Source organism: Echinops telfairi, unplaced genomic scaffold (genome assembly GCF_000313985.2).
Source record: "Echinops telfairi isolate 266 unplaced genomic scaffold, ASM31398v2 ScPeMD7_7469;HRSCAF=8507_0, whole genome shotgun sequence".
Lineage (NCBI taxonomy): Eukaryota > Metazoa > Chordata > Mammalia > Afrosoricida > Tenrecidae > Echinops > Echinops telfairi.
This window is the reverse complement of record NW_022111372.1, coordinates 33,209,866-33,225,604: the sequence shown is the minus strand read 5'-3', so window position 1 is coordinate 33,225,604 and position 15,739 is coordinate 33,209,866. Positions and strand designations below refer to the sequence as shown.

At 45.5% G+C, this 15,739-nt stretch overlaps 1 protein-coding gene across 1 annotated transcript in view; it reads left to right on the top strand.

Annotated features, from left to right (window-relative positions):
• The window catches only part of DSCAM (DS cell adhesion molecule), a 617,895-nt gene that overhangs the window by 534,975 nt on the left and 67,181 nt on the right, over nt 1–15,739 (top strand). Inside the window, exons 22-27 of the mRNA XM_045284541.1 lie at nt 1,010–1,127; nt 2,936–3,099; nt 5,048–5,146; nt 9,284–9,472; nt 11,156–11,446; nt 15,181–15,357. Coding sequence (XP_045140476.1) covers nt 1,010–1,127; nt 2,936–3,099; nt 5,048–5,146; nt 9,284–9,472; nt 11,156–11,446; nt 15,181–15,357 — 1,038 coding nt within the window. The remainder of the gene's footprint in view (nt 1–1,009; nt 1,128–2,935; nt 3,100–5,047; nt 5,147–9,283; nt 9,473–11,155; nt 11,447–15,180; nt 15,358–15,739) is intronic.

The following is a 15,739-nucleotide window of genomic DNA, read 5'->3' as shown; positions in this document are numbered from 1 at the left end:
TTTTTTTTGTATTTTAAAGGGAGCCGTAGGGCAAATAAGTTTGGAAACCTAAGAAATTAAGATGCACATATTTAGCAAAGGTCAGGCAGCTAGATAATGGTCGCTCTGTAATTTTTTTTTTTTTTTTTTTGTATTTTAAAGGGAGCCGTAGGGCAAATAAGTTTGGAAACCTAAGAAATTAAGATGCACATATTTAGCAAAGGTCAGGCAGCTAGATCATGTTGGCTCTGTAAGATGTGTTTCTTTGTGTTTCCCCCGGCTTATGAGTCAGACCTGGAGGTGTCCCTGGGAACTTGTCGCTGCCCAGACACGACTCTGGCAGGCTGCTCTACACTTTCCCATCTCTACTGCCTGCACCTTTCCGTTACTGGGGCACTAAGCCAATACCAGACACCCCTGACCGATCCTTCTGCTTGGACATCAGGGGCATTGTCCCAAGCAAATAGTGATTCTTTTCAGAGAGGATTGATCTCTCTGTAGATGTTCATTTTCCTTCATGTTGGTGCTGAAGATGAAGCTGATATCAGAAAGACAAGAAAGTCCCACAAAAATTGATAAATAGAAGTTGTTCCTGTTTTCCGTCTTCCTGCCTTATGGGGCTTTATGTACTGTAGTCTCTGTTCGCTCCGATATTAAAAGTATATTTTAATGCGCAGTTTTGGTGTGAAGATAGATTGCTTAATAAAGGCTTTGGGAAATAATTTGGCTCATAGAAAACACAGCTTGTAGCTGCTTGGCTTATGGAGCCCCATGTATTTAATTTAGGCTTCCTGCATTCAGTCAATGGAAGAAGAAAAAGAAAAGGCTACAATGAGGATTTCCAGCGATGTGTTTGTTCTTTCTTATAATAAAACAACCCCCTTCCCTGATATCAGAGGACAGTTGTTACAGGCATGGACAATGTGGCAGTTGCCTGGAGTGTAAATGACTTCATTGGGGAAGGTCATTCTGGCCTCAGCTGTAGATAAGCTCTGAAGTAATTGGGCTTCTGTCCTGTTTGGTGTTCCAGCCCCCGCACGCATCTTGACCTTCAGTGGGACAGTGACGACTCCGTGGATGAAAGATATCGTCTTACCTTGTAAAGCCGTCGGGGACCCATCTCCTGCAGTAAAGTGGATGAAAGACAGGTAACCAGTAACCCAATGTGAACGTTTAGTACCACCCTAAGATTCCACCTTTAATTCTCGAGAAAATGTTTACAAGCCAAATTGGCTGCTCAATTCAGTAATCTTTGTGGAGGCTTGCTGTATCTTATCACGGAATTGGTCTGTGTACCTGAGCTGAATGTGCTCAAATCATGTACCCAAGGAGACTAAGCACTTCTCTCCTCTCCTTTGCAGACAATAGACCAGTCAGCTCTAACTAACCCAAAGGGCTGTGAAAAGCTTCTTGCAACAGTGTAATGGATTAGGGTTTCAGAAGTATAAAATCTGATTTTCCATAGTCAGTAGTAATTACTAAACTACAAACAGTCAAGACAGGCAGAAAAGAGTCGATGACTGCGTATTGTAAGGGCTTTCTCCCATTCGGAGGAGGAAATGAGGATATAGCCTGTGTGATCCTCATTTAGCCAGTGGCTAGAGAGTCAGGGCCGACTCCTGGAGACCCAGGAGTGCCAGGGTAGCACTGTGCTCCATAGCATTTTCAGGGCTGCTTGTCTCTGAAAGGACCACCATCCCCAGGCCATTCTTCAGAGGCAATTTGCAGTTAGCTCTCAAGTTCCGTTGCCATTTGACAACCCAGGGACTCAAGACCCAGGCAGATAAATTAAATAGAGCTATAGGATATGTATACATATATAGGATAGGATATATGTATTTATTAGGGGGCACATATGTGTGTGCATATGGATGTAAGTATATACATATGTACACATGTGCATATGTATATATACACACAAATATACACATATATGTATATTCTCTGTAGGACATCAATAAAACCAAACTCACTGCCATCTGGTTAATGCTGACTCACAGCGACCCACCTGTGGGTTGAGTAGAAAGCCTACTGTTTGTGCTAAGGAGCTGCTGGTGGTTTCAAACTGCTGACCATGTGGGTCACGGCCCAATGCATAACAACTATACCACCAGGGCTCCTTTCTATAGGATAGCATATGTTATACACACACATACACATTTGTTAGGATATATATTTATGGATATAAATACAAATTGAGATTCACTTGTGAGCAATGAGATTTGATATAAGTAGAACAACAACTATTTACAAACAAGAATACTTAAAAGACATAAGATATTAAATATTGAAGTGATACAGCTATTGCCTTTCACATTACATTTCATCTCAGTTAATCCAAAGCAAGTAAGGACTCCATCAACATCAAGCTGCCCTTCTGACTGAAGCCCCCAGACTACTAGACTGCCCATTACCTTGACAATGGCTATGAGTGTGTAGAACTCCTTTTCACCAGAATCAGGTCATCCCACTTGAAACACATTTCATTTACCATCTAAGATATTAGCAGCTTTAAGTGAATCTACAAGAAATCCTAAAAGGTAGTTGCCCCTGGATGTGGAAGACTGATTTGGTGAAACCTTGATGCTTCTGTCTACAGAAGAAAATCCTGGAACTGCCAAACAGAGAGAGAGGCCAGAGCCCATGCGCTGGAGGGAGAAGCCCATTGGAGACCTGACTGCCTTTGGCATGTGTGAGGAGCCCACTGACTCAAACCAGAACCCAGTTTCTTGGCACAGATGTAGCCTTTGATGCAACACATTTCACAAAGAACAAAACTCAAGTTATTTGAATATTTTTCTTCCTAGAAGCATCGTATAGTATTTACCTGATATAAGAAATACAGAGCTTCCAAATGAACTGTTTGCTTCCGAGATAGTCTGTGTGCTTCTCCCCGTCTTCAGCTAATTTGGGTTGTAATTTCTTTAATCTGTGCATTTTTTTTCCTGTGAGGCAGTAACGGGACACCCAGCCTAGTGATGATTGATGGGCGAAGGAGCATCTTCAGCAACGGGAGCTTCATTATCCGCACAGTGAAAGCTGAAGATTCTGGCTACTACAGCTGCATCGCCAACAATAACTGGGGATCCGATGAAATTATTTTAAATTTACAAGTGCAAGGTACAAAAGTTAGAGACTTTTCAATGACATCTTGTTTGCATGTTTGCAAATCAGGCCTTTATGCACGCAAATGAAACAAATGTAAAAATTGACATGAAGGCCTAGTTATTTTTTCATGTTACAATAGTAATGCTTATTCATTTTAGAAAATGCAATTAAATGGCTCAAAGAAAAATTTTTGAGAAAGCTTTCATAAACCCAAAGTTAGCACAGTTCATATTTTAGGGTGTAGAGTGTCTAATGTCTTTTTCCCTTATATGTACCTCTATGAAAAAGTCTTCATTAAGAAGTTATTACAATTTCCTCCCACTGCACTGTTTCCACATATATAAGAATAATTCAAAATGTGCAAACAAAAAATTTTAAGACAAAAGGTCTCAATTTTACTCTTTCTTTTCTGCTAATTAAGTACATTTTTATATTTAATGTATGTAAAAAAGGAACTAAGTGAAATTTTAGGAATATGGATAAAATATTTAGCAGTATGTTGAACACAGGGCATTTGGATTCCCCCTCCCCCTATATCTCATATGCAAAAAATGTACTATAAGTTCAAGAGATTTTAAAATTGTTCATAAAATTCCCAAATGACTGATTCTGGTTTTATATTTTATTAGTAGAAAAATCCAGGTGGATGCTGCTTTGGATTTAAGTGTTGTAAAGTTAATAAACTATGACAAGTAAACATAAAATCAATGTTATCTTCAGGAAGAGTAAGGGAGGAAGCAGGTGACATTTACAAAACTACAAAATTGATCTGGAATTTCAAGTAAATGAAAGTCTGGAGATTCCCAGGACATTTCCAAAGGCAGACACTCTATTAGGACTCTGGAGGGATGGGGCGAACAACCTTGGGTCAATATATCAGGCTGTTTCTTCCAGAGGCAAAAAAAAAAAAAAAAAAGAGCACATGAAGTTTTCTATGAAAATTAGGTAATCAGATTCTGGTTTTTGCCACTTTGTTTGATGTTTCTGTCCTCAGAACCAGTTTAAAATAATATTGAGGCCTATTAGTTGGAAGTATGCATTCTTTCAATCTTGCACGAAATTTCAAGTTCAGGTGTTGTATTCAATAGTACGCCTTTGATTTTCAGGACTGGGGGCGTGGAGGGGTGGTATGTGAAAAGTCCACCCAGAGGTGCGTTAAAGAAAGACATGATGGTCTACTGAACAATCACCTACGAAAACCCATGGACCTTCTGGTGCACAGTTCTAACCTGGTGCACATGGGTCTAGATTGACTCCATGGCAACTGGATTGGTGGATTCAAACAAAACAAAACAGAAAGCAAACCAACAAACAACTCAGCCGTTGGTGTTGAGTTGATACTGACGAATGGCTGCCCCATGTGCTATAGAACAGAATTCTCCATAAGGGTTCCTTGACTGCAATCTTTATGGAAGCAGACCACCAAGCCTTTGTTCAGTGGCACTGCCAAGGAGATTCAGATCAGAAATCTGGAGGTCATTAGTGGAGTACCAGCTGCATCCCCCCTGGTACACCCACTCTTTACCCCTCCCCCTTCTCTTCCTTTCCTGACAAAACCAGAGCAGCTATTGAGCTTCCTCATCAATCATGGCTGGAATCCACAGTGAACTATGTCTTGACTCTTTATTAAGTTTAAAGAAGATTTCAATTAGTGGTGAGCAACTCAGAAATTCAAAAGATTGGTGAGGAAATGAGTGAGCTATAAACCCAAGTAGAAACAGGGTTGAGTTTGTGTGAGAGCCAATTGTCTTAAATAATAGATTCATTCTATTCTCTCTCTTTAGCCCAGGATATCAACGAACTAGACATTTTGACAGAAGTGAATTGCATATTTTGGCAACCTAAAACATTTATTTAATAAATGGCTGTTAAAAATGATTTGGTAAAATGACTGTTCAGGAAGCTTAAAGATGTGAAAAACTAATTCCAATTCTTTCTTCAAACACTGTCTCCTATCTAGTTCCACCAGATCAGCCTCGGCTCACGGTATCGAAAACCACGTCTTCCTCCATTACTCTCTCGTGGCTCCCGGGAGACAATGGGGGCAGCTCAATCAGAGGTAATGAGACACTATTTGTCCACAATTGTTCATTAACCATCATGGCCCACAGGCCAGTGAGGGACACATCTTCATCAACTAATCGCTATGTGGTCATGTATTCTCCCCCTACCCCCAACTCCTGTAAATTACATTACATAATTAGTTCTTCCATAACCTAAAACAAAAGTCACAAATCTATTTTTATAGTATTTGTTGAAGTGCTGACCATCCACACAAGCAATCCCATTCACAAAATTGTTGCTGTGTATCCAATCTGTGTTCCTCTATGTTCTTTATGCATTTGTTAATCGGCTGAAGAGCAGCCGGTTCGGCGTTTGGCATACTGAAAGAAGGGCATAGCGTGGCAATCCTTGTTGGGAGGCATCACTTCGAGTAAGTTAGTGGAATCAGCTGTTTCTGTTAGTCGATACAGAATCGATCCTGACTCATGGTAACCCCTGTATAGGCAGAGAGGGTGTTCTGAGACTGTTCTTTGAGAAACAGATTTCTCTCTAGGCCTGGTTCAGGCCACCAGCCTATTGACTGGTCATCAGCTTAGCTGTTTGTGCCAAGGACTCTGTGTAACAGGGAGTGGGGGTTCATCGAAAGGAAGAAAGACTGAAAATGCAAAAGGAGGGCCAAGTGACACTGTAAGATCCTCGATGAGGTCGGAAAGGATGAGAGGACATCTGAGGCCGAGGACCCCCGCTCTTTCTGAGGAGGACAAAGGACAGAGGCCACCTGCAAGCACAGGGCCATTGTGTGATGAAGAAAGGCCACGGTGTGTGAGGCTGAGTCCTTACAGCTCGTGAAACCGTATCTTCTCGCCTCTTCCCGGCTTCCCACAGAGGGCATGCAATCATCCTGAAGGTACTTGTGGGCCACGGAAGCCAACAAATGCTACACACCAGGCCTCTTTGGTCTTTTATGGTTTTCCTTTCTTTTAAAAATACAATGTTAAATATTTACTAGCACTCCTCCCCTGGGTGAAGGAGAGGAGCTTCGCTGTTAGAGGAAGGAAAAAAGTAAAAGGAGGGGTTATTTTTAAAATACCGTTGGATGATTAGAGGTGAGGCTGTGGTTGTGGGTTGGAGAAGAGTGGGGGTGATTTGTAACAGCTGCTGTGTGTAATGCAACAGGGAGTCATTAACAGATGAGCAAAGTAATTGCCAGGGGCAGTAAGGACCCAGCTGCGGATAAATAGCACCAATTGTCGCGGTCACGGTCATCGCAGTCTGGTGACTTTCCTAAGGGATGCTGGACAACTGGGAAGAAGGGGCTTATGGGGTTCCAAGGCTGGTAACTGCCAAGGCAAGCGTTGTTAGGAATCTCACACTACTGGAAGGGATTCGAGTGAGAGGGTTCTTCGGACAATATCTCAATGCTGCCTCATTGTTCCGAGCGTGAGAAACAGCCACTTAATGAAGAATTGACTAGTCTGCGGGCTCTGGGCTCAACTGAAGTGAAGTTTGGGTTATGCAGGTATGAGAGAGCGCGGAGCTAGGACAACAAAGGTGTCCGAGGTTGACCCGCAAGGTGAAGCTCATTTTATTGACCGTTTCTAAGGCAAAGGCAACTGAGGGTGCCTGTCACGGATTTATCACAGACATTGGCCTCAGAGCCATGAGTCCAATGCACACCTGCTGGGGGATACTGATGGCACTCACAGAGGACAAAGGCACATTACAGGGAGCTGCATTTACCCATCACCAGGGAGTAAGGATTTCCATTGGTAGTTCAAAAATAGAAAGAAGAAATAAGATCCATTGTCATCGAGTTGATTCCAATTCCTGGCAACCCTGAGTGTGACAGAAGAGAGCTCCGCTCCATGGGGTTCTCCGTGAATTGCTTTTTCAAAAGGAGATGGCCATTCTTCTGAATGGAGCTTACACAGTGAAAATGCTCAGGTGAGTGCAAGCCTACCGAGCACACAGGAAGTGGTGTCAGGGGAGTCGGAGCCCTGACCCATCGCTCATCAGTCAGATGTTGAGGGAGTTGAGAGGATGCAGATCAGGACCACGAGGAAGAGGCAGATGAGGTTTGGGAAGGAGGAAGCCTCGTGGCTGCAGAGAGCCAGAGGTGAAATGAGCAAGAAGGGACCAGTGAAGACCCTGACCAGACACAGTGGGCGATCTCCATCTGAGTGGACGGGCACACTTGTGATACTTTGCCCGTGTTACATCTACATCCCCCAGGCAGGATAGACAATAGCAACCATTTGCCTGAAACTCTAGTCCTAGCTCTGTGTGTTGAGGAAGAGAGAGCGAGAGACCAGAGACGATGTGCTTGCCCCCGAAAGGTGGTTGTTTTAGTATCATACAGGATCCAAGAGCAGAGGATCCAAAAGCCAATGGTCTTCATGAGCCCCTGGTAGAGTAGTGGCTAGGAATTCAAATTCACTAGTGGCATCAAAGGAGAAAGAGGAGGCTTTCTACTCCTGTAAAGAGTTAGTCTCAGAAACCTGCAGGGGCAGTTCTACTCTGTCCTATGGGGACCCTAGGAGTTAGGTGACAAGGTGTGTGTATGTGGGGGGGGGGAGGGTGTGCACCTATGGGCTGGCTCATTACTTCATCTCTCTGGACCCCAGTGACTTCACCTGTTATGTGGGGACAGTAATAACTGTTTCACAGAGCTCTGTGGGACAATATGAGTAGAGGGCATAGGACAGTGTTTGGCACACAGTGTTCAAGAAGTAGACAGTGATTAGTTGTGGTAGAAATAGGGGTCGTAAGTGTTAGGTGGAGAAAAAAATCATTGAAGGAATTGTTGGAATGAAGGAGAAAGCAGTTTACCGCTGAGAGGTTGGGATGGCTTACGACCCACCGTCAAGTCCTCTCCAGACCTCGGACTGGAAGCTCCAGGAAGCGTAAGGGTAGAGTAGGTGATTGGGTAGATTCCATGCCACATAGTGTATAGTCTTTTTCTAGGCCCTTAGCTCTCTGAGCAGCCCCTCCCCATGGCCATTATGCTGGAAGAGCAGATCGTTAGCGATGTTAATGTTGATTCTCTACTGCCCTACAGGACCTTTAGGAAGGAGTGGGCAGAAAGCATTTTTGTTTTCAGTGATTCAAACCCAACAGCCCCTCTGTCAGAGAATGGCGAGGCCTCCGCTCCGGTATGGAGTCCAGTCTCAGCAAGCCCGGGAGCAGCTCCTCTGGGTCCAGTGGGTCCCTGCGAGTTGTCATTGAGTTAACAACAGTGAAGGTTTTTGTTTTAGGTCCAGAAATACCGCTCTGGTAATGTCTGATGTGGCTGAAATACCTCACCCATCAATTTACCATCACAGCACTTTTTCCATCCAAGGTTACGGTTCCTGGCATGGAGAAGACTTGAAATGCTCTCTTCTGAAGCGGCTTGAATTTTGAGAAGCCTCTTCTGGCCCTACAAGAGCGTCTCCGTGTCTTAGAAGAGACATAGCACCAGTGGGTGGTTTAACTAGCAGACGCTGATTTTCACACTTGTTCAGGAGTCAGTCTAGAGCTCAGAGGGCAACACTCAGGCACCAGAGGGAGGCTCCTCTCTCCGGTCCACTCTGGGGAAAAGCCGGCCCTGGCATCTCCAAGGGCATTCCTTAGAGACCTCCCAGAGTGTCAGACTGCCTGTTTTTGCTTGCTTTTCTCAGAGCTAAGGCTGCTCCTGCCCAATAGCAAAAGCAATGGGTTGAAAACACACCCTGCCTCCATGGGGGCTCATTAGCATAACAAAATCCTACTCCACAGAGGTTTGCATCCACTGGTACAGAGGTCCTGGGCCCTGGTGTGTAGTGGCGATGCTTTGGGCTGCGATTCACAAGGTTGACAGTCCAATAACACTCCGGTGAAGATTGTGTTTTCTACTTCCATGAACAGTGGGATCTCAGAAACCCACAGGGGATCGCTATGAGTAGCATTGACTGGATGGCCATGAGAGGCACAGAGGTTAGGATTTACCACACACGATGGCTACAGCCCCGAACTAGGACCTAACCAGGATTGTGAGGATGGCGCAAGACACGGCAGTGTGCTGCATTCTCTTGCGCATGGGGTGGCCGTGACTTGAGGGCACCGACACACACCAGTCTTAGACCAGAATTCAGGCCGTAACAAAGAGGGCACTACTAGTCAACCTGAAGTGGGAAGCAAATGTGGTCATCTCAATCTTTTTCATTTTCTGAAGGATACATATTGCAGTACTCCGAGGATAACAGTGAGCAGTGGGGAAGTTTTCCAATCAGCCCAAGCGAACGTTCCTACCGCCTGGAAAATCTGAAATGTGGTACTTGGTATAAGTTCACACTTACTGCCCAAAACGGAGTGGGACCAGGACGCATAAGCGAAATCATAGAAGCAAAGACATTAGGGAAAGGTAGGCCTGCCTTCTTGATTCTGCGTTTTCTTTTCCAGGGAGAAGTGGGGACTGGAATCCTCACAGACTCGTCATATGTATATGTGTGCATGAATATGGTGGCTCTGGCAGTGCTAAGGGGTAGGAGCCCTAGTGGAGTAATGTGTGACATGTCGGGCTGCTATTGCAGTCAGCAGGACAAACCCACCGGGCCGGCCATCCTCCGGAGAAAGACGGGGCTTTCTCGTCCTGTGAAGAGTCTCAGAAACTCGCAGGGGCAGTTCTGCCCTGTTCTGTAGGGTCGCTGTGAGTCAGCATTGACTCGATGGCAGTGAGTATGGTATAGTGAAAAGAGCCTGAGTGTGGCACTGTGAGGTAAGCACTGGGTTGCTAACTACAAGATCAGTGGTTCAAACCCACCAGCCACTCTACCAAAGAAAGATGGGGCTCCCTTCTCCCTTGAAGACGTGCGTAGTCTTTGAAAGCCAGTTGATGGTTGTTGTGCACTGGAATTGACTGGGTGGCTGAGGGTTTGGTTTTGTAGTACTAAAAGAGATGGCCAGTCCTTAAAGCGTTCCTTAAAGAGTACTACATTGCTTTTTGCTCAGTGTTTCCTCTGTAGTTACAAAGAAGAGTAACATTGGAAAAGCAGGACTTGCCCGAACCAAATAAATGAGTTTGTTCCCTAAACCCTCTCAGTGGCCTCTTCAATCTTAATCAGAACCTCACCCATCCAACCTCCACCTCCACTGGAAAGCTATCACTTTTATATTGCTTCTAATCTTCCTGTTCAAGAGAGACATGATTGGGATGCCTTCTTAGCACTTCAATTTGGCTTCCCTTTTTTTTTTTTATCTAAAAAGAAGACCTGCAAAGAGAGGACCGTCCCCCCCCTCGATGAGGCAATTTCACTCGGCAGTGAAACCTGCGGCGGGGCACACAGGAAGCTGGGGGCGGTCATACGGAGTGGTGTGAGCGCGTAGTGGGGAAGGTGAAGACCAGGTCCACCTTCCAGAATGTCGATACCAAGGGCTGCCTGTTGACGGTTCCCAAACCTAACTCTTTGTTTTCTCATGGCTTATGTCCATCAGAACAGGAAGGTCAACAGGTCAGCCCAGCATATTGCTCCCTGAGAACCAATAACCCATACTAAAATCATTGACTCTTCTGGACACTCAACGATAAGTTCTTTTGTCACTGTTGTACCTGCTATGGAGTTGAATCCTAACTCACAGCGATCCCATAGGCAACAGAATTGGGCCACTGTCAGCCCCAGGGGGTTATTGGCCGATTTACAGAAGTAGAGTATCAGGTCATTTTTTTTTTCAATTAGTTGTAGACTGGGAATGCCACAGCAACCTGTTTAGCTTCATAGCAACACTCAAGTCTCCACGGACAGATGGGTAGTGACTGATGAGATGCATTATCTGGGAATCAAACCTGAATCTCCTTCCTGGCAGGCAAGACTGCTACCATGGAACCACCACGGCACCCAGAGAACCTCTCCTCACCCACTTTTCCCTCTCACATCCAGATCGCTATGGTGAGAGGAAGCTCACTGGTCGGTAACATCCCTGTTAGCAGTGGCCTGTGAGCCTAGATAGACATGGACTGACTTCTAGCTTGAGAAGTCCCAAGGGGAAATGTATGGATATTTTGTTCAGTTTTCACTCATGTATCCCATGAACCTGCCTCCTCCCGCAGAGCCCCAGTTTTCAAAGGAGCAAGAACTCTTCGCCAGCATCAACACCACGCGCGTGCGCCTGAATCTCATCGGGTGGAATGACGGCGGCTGCCCCATCACCTCCTTCACGCTGGAGTACAGACCCTTTGGCACCACTGTTTGGACCACAGCTCAGCGGACCTCTCTCTCCAAGTCGTACATCTTGTACGACCTGCAGGAGGCCACCTGGTACGAGCTGCAAATGCGGGTGTGTAATAGCGCCGGCTGTGCGGAGAAGCAGGCCAATTTCGCCACACTCAACTACGATGGCAGTAAGTGGCCAACTTTGTAGCCCCCCTGCTCACACCCTAGAGGAAATGTGCATGCCTTCCCTGCCCTGCCCCTTCCACATTAACACTCATCCTCAGAGGGGCTGACCACTGTCCACAGACTATGCCAGTTGGCACTCTGGGACTCTTCAGTGCAAGCCCCCCAGGTGGCCATATGACCGTCCATCACTGTGTGTCTAGAAATAAGACACGAGGGCCTTAGGGACTCTCACGAGGAACTCTGCATATTTCTCTTAGGGCGAAGGATGCTTTGCCGGTGGCCCTGTGCCTTTGTCGATGACTGCGCGCTAACAGTGCCTTTGTTTTCTCCCACCCTTTCCCACCCCATCCCAATCCACATAACAGCTTTCTTTTTTGCTCTCATTAAGCCCTTAAACTGCATGTGCAAAAACACTTTTCCATGGTAAAGGAGGTCAGGTTAGTCTGGGGCACTGATAGATAATGTGTTGAAGTATTTCCACCGACACATGTGTGCATACATGCACCCCCAACCCACAGTCACATGTAGCATACATGCACACACCTATGTGTAACACATATATACACTGTAAAATACATGCATACATAAAAATACATGCAGTGTGTGCATGTGCACAACACATGCCCACAGAAGCACAATCTTCATAATACACACAAGAATACGCAGGCACACACATACACACAGCACTTAAATACACACTCAAATACCTATTTTCATTGAATACACACTGTATTCAATGTATACAATGTCAATGTATACATATACTACATGCATATACAACATTCCTACATGCACACTGTATGCACACCAGACATATATACACAGACACATGTTCAAGGGTTTATAGATGCACTCACACAGTTTTCATGTACTTTCTAAAAGGCAAGTTAGATGTCACTTGACATCGAAACACCAAGGAAAACCAAGCCACTGCCATTGAGTTGATTGCAGTCCACACCAAACCTACGTAGGGTTCCTTAAGCTATGTCTTTATGGGCGCAGAGAGCCTCATCCTTCTCCCTGGGAGCACCTGAGGACTTGAACAACCAACCTCATGGTTAGCAGTCCAACACTTACCCGACAGTGCCACCAGGGTTCCTATTTAGTTGACTGGAATTAAATTATTGAAATCATTATCCTTTCCTACAATTGTGCCATCAACACTGCAGAATCTCTTGCCATCTTGTGACTAGGGAACTTTAAACAGGCCCCAAACAAAACTACTGCCATCAAGTGGAGAACTGTAGCAGACTCTAACTAACAGCCTGTGGACACTGACAATCATGGCCTTGCAGTGGCGTTTCCCTCAGGGAGTGACAGCAAGTGAAGTAGGTGCTCTACTCAGGACTAGCAGCTCATCAGAGGGCCTGGACTCCCAGCCCCTGGGTGCTAGGTGCTGGCTTTCTGCAGAACCTCCTGTGTGCTCATCCCTCAGTGAGAGTGAGGGCCCGGAATATCTGCGCCTGTGCAAACACCCAAGACCATATTCACTCTCAGTCAGTACTCAAACCGTATTCACAATCAACTAAGCTTAGGGCAGATGGTTCCTTCTCTGGTAATAAGGATTTAGGACCATACTTCCTAAAAGTTCCGGCAGGAACTCTCTCCGGAGTATACACTCTAGTGTCCTAGGAAAAGAATGCTCCTGAGCCCAAGAACCTCTGAAATTCCCAAGGAAACTGACAAGACTGACTCCTATTTGGCTTCTTCTCCTGGGCTGCCCTCGTGTGCCCACAGCTGATTCTTTTCCCCCTGGTACACTGCGTCCGGCCATGTCCAACTCCTGTGGAGGGTCATTTCCTCACCTCCCTGTCCTCTTCAGGTTTCTCCCCAGCAAGCAGCCCCAGGTCCCCGGGCTGTAGGAAGGGTAGCTACAAATGGCCTCCCCTACAGGCAGCTCTTGACTCAGCTTCTCCTGCCAGTGCCGTTGCCTCATTTGGCCATGAAGGCTTTGGCCCCTACCAAGTGCTCACCACAGCCTTTGCACACTGGGGTGGTAAATATGTTTCTGTAAATTACTGGCTTCCATAAATCGATTTGCATTTCTTCTTTCCAGTGCTCTGGTTTTTCTGTAATCTGGATGACACCCTAGCACATGGCCCAAATATGCACATCTGTGGGTGGGCCAGTAATTCAATTAGAAACTATTCAAGTGCACAATTGGAAACCAAAACTCTTTTGTGGGGAGGGGGGTGCTTGACCAATTTTCAATCTGTTTGCATTCTGAAACATATATAATGTTTTTATTCTATGCCGGATCATAGATGATCCTTATGAAAACATGCGATGAATCACATTTGAATTTCCCAAACCAATAGTGCAGTGTATACACACACACACACACACACACACACACACACACACACACACACACGATTTTATTAAGGCAAGAGATAAGAATACACATTGGCACTTGGAACAAAGACGGCACCTGTCTTTGGACCAATCTCATGGTTGCAAGCTTTAAGGTCGCATTTGCCACATCTGCACGAAGAGTTGTTTCTTCATTTGGGAAAAGCCAACATTGATGATCAGCCTTACCTCCAGGCCTAGTGGGACATCAAGCTCTTTCTTCTGCCGGACCACTTCCTTGGACAATGCTACTGTTGCCTTACCCCAGTTTCCCCTCTTGTCCTTAGTTTGTTGTTTTGTTTTGTTTTGCAGACTCATCCCCATATAGGTCTCTATAAGTGCCTCTGGTCTAAATGTCTGTACATTTGTGACTCCAGTGTCCAGCAGTCAACACCAGGAGGTTGGAAGAGCACCTGGCATAGGGGACCAGGGCTCATCATTATCTCTGCTCTACTTACTCAATGCGAGATAAAGACAAGTTTTGCTCTGGGGAAAATGATAGTATTTTTGCATTCCTTCTCCTCAAGCACTGACTTCATGGCCCTGATTTTACATGGAAAATGCAGTGGGATAACATGTCCTACACATGGGAGAATGCTCAAATGCTTGACACTATACAGTATATATGTTGGTGGTTGAAAATCGGTACCCTTGGCAGTCAGCCTCTGGATAAAAAAAAGAGCTAAAAAGAGCTAGCATTCACTCTACTTAGTAGTTTCCTGGCAGTGTTAAATGATCGGAATGTCATAGCACGGTTGGCCAATGCCTACGAAACAAACGGTGCGCTTAGAGAAGATATGCTTCTGCTTGGACAGGTTCTGTGTAGCTCTTCATCCTGAAAATAGCAGCTTTTAAAGAAGATTTCATCTTGCACCTGGGTTAAAAAAAAAAAGGTGAATAGGCAAAAGGCAAGTGGTTTTAAGGTGCTATAAAATCTGTCTGTGGCAACTTCTCTGACAACCTGTCTACTCCTGCCCACGGGCCAAGCCTATTCTTCCCTTTGGATGTGCAATTTGTCAAGCAGCCGATCAATTGTTCCATTGATGTTGAGAGCATAGTTGATTCTGGGCAAAGGCATTGTGACTTTTTTGGAGCACCTAGCCTGGACATTGTGCTCCCAAGTTCCTGCAAAATGGGGTCCCTTCCAAAGAAATGCCTTTTTGTGCAAATCCCAATTCACTGAGCTCTGGAATACGTTCCAAGTTTGGGCCGAAAGAGAGAAGGGAACGTAGGTTAGTGAGGACCTAGATAAAGAGTTTCTCTCATTTCTCATAACCCTGGAAACCTTCGGCTCACCCAGCGCGATTTTCATAACCCATCATTCCTAAAAACTCCATCATTATTCTTCATTAATAGCCACCTAACATCATGACCCTGTTTTCAGGTACAATCCCTCCACTCATTAAGTCAGTTGTCCAGAATGAAGAGGGGCTGACCACCAACGAAGGGCTCAAGATGCTGGTGACCATCTCGTGTATCTTGGTCGGGGTCTTGCTGCTCTTTGTGCTGTTGCTGGTTGTGCGGAGGCGGCGAAGGGAACAGAGGCTGAAGCGGCTCAGAGGTAAGTGAGGACTCGCCCACTCCTGCAAACTGTCACTCGCATTCAATGGGGACGTCTCTTAGGGGGCTGAACCCAGCAGGGATTATTCTAACTCTCCAAACCAGGTCCCTCCAAGTACCTAATTTATTTTTACTTATTTTACTGGGGGCGCATACAGCTCTTCTTACAATCCATCCATCCATCCATTGTGTCAAGCACATTTGTACATGTGTTGCCATCATCGTTCTCAAAACATTTTCTTTCTACTTGAGCCCTTGGTATCAGCTCCTCATGTTTTCCCCTCCCTCCCTACCACCCTTCCCTCATGAACCCTTGATCATTTATAAATTATTATTTTGTCATGTCTTACACTGTCCGACGTCTCCCTTCACCCACTTTTCTG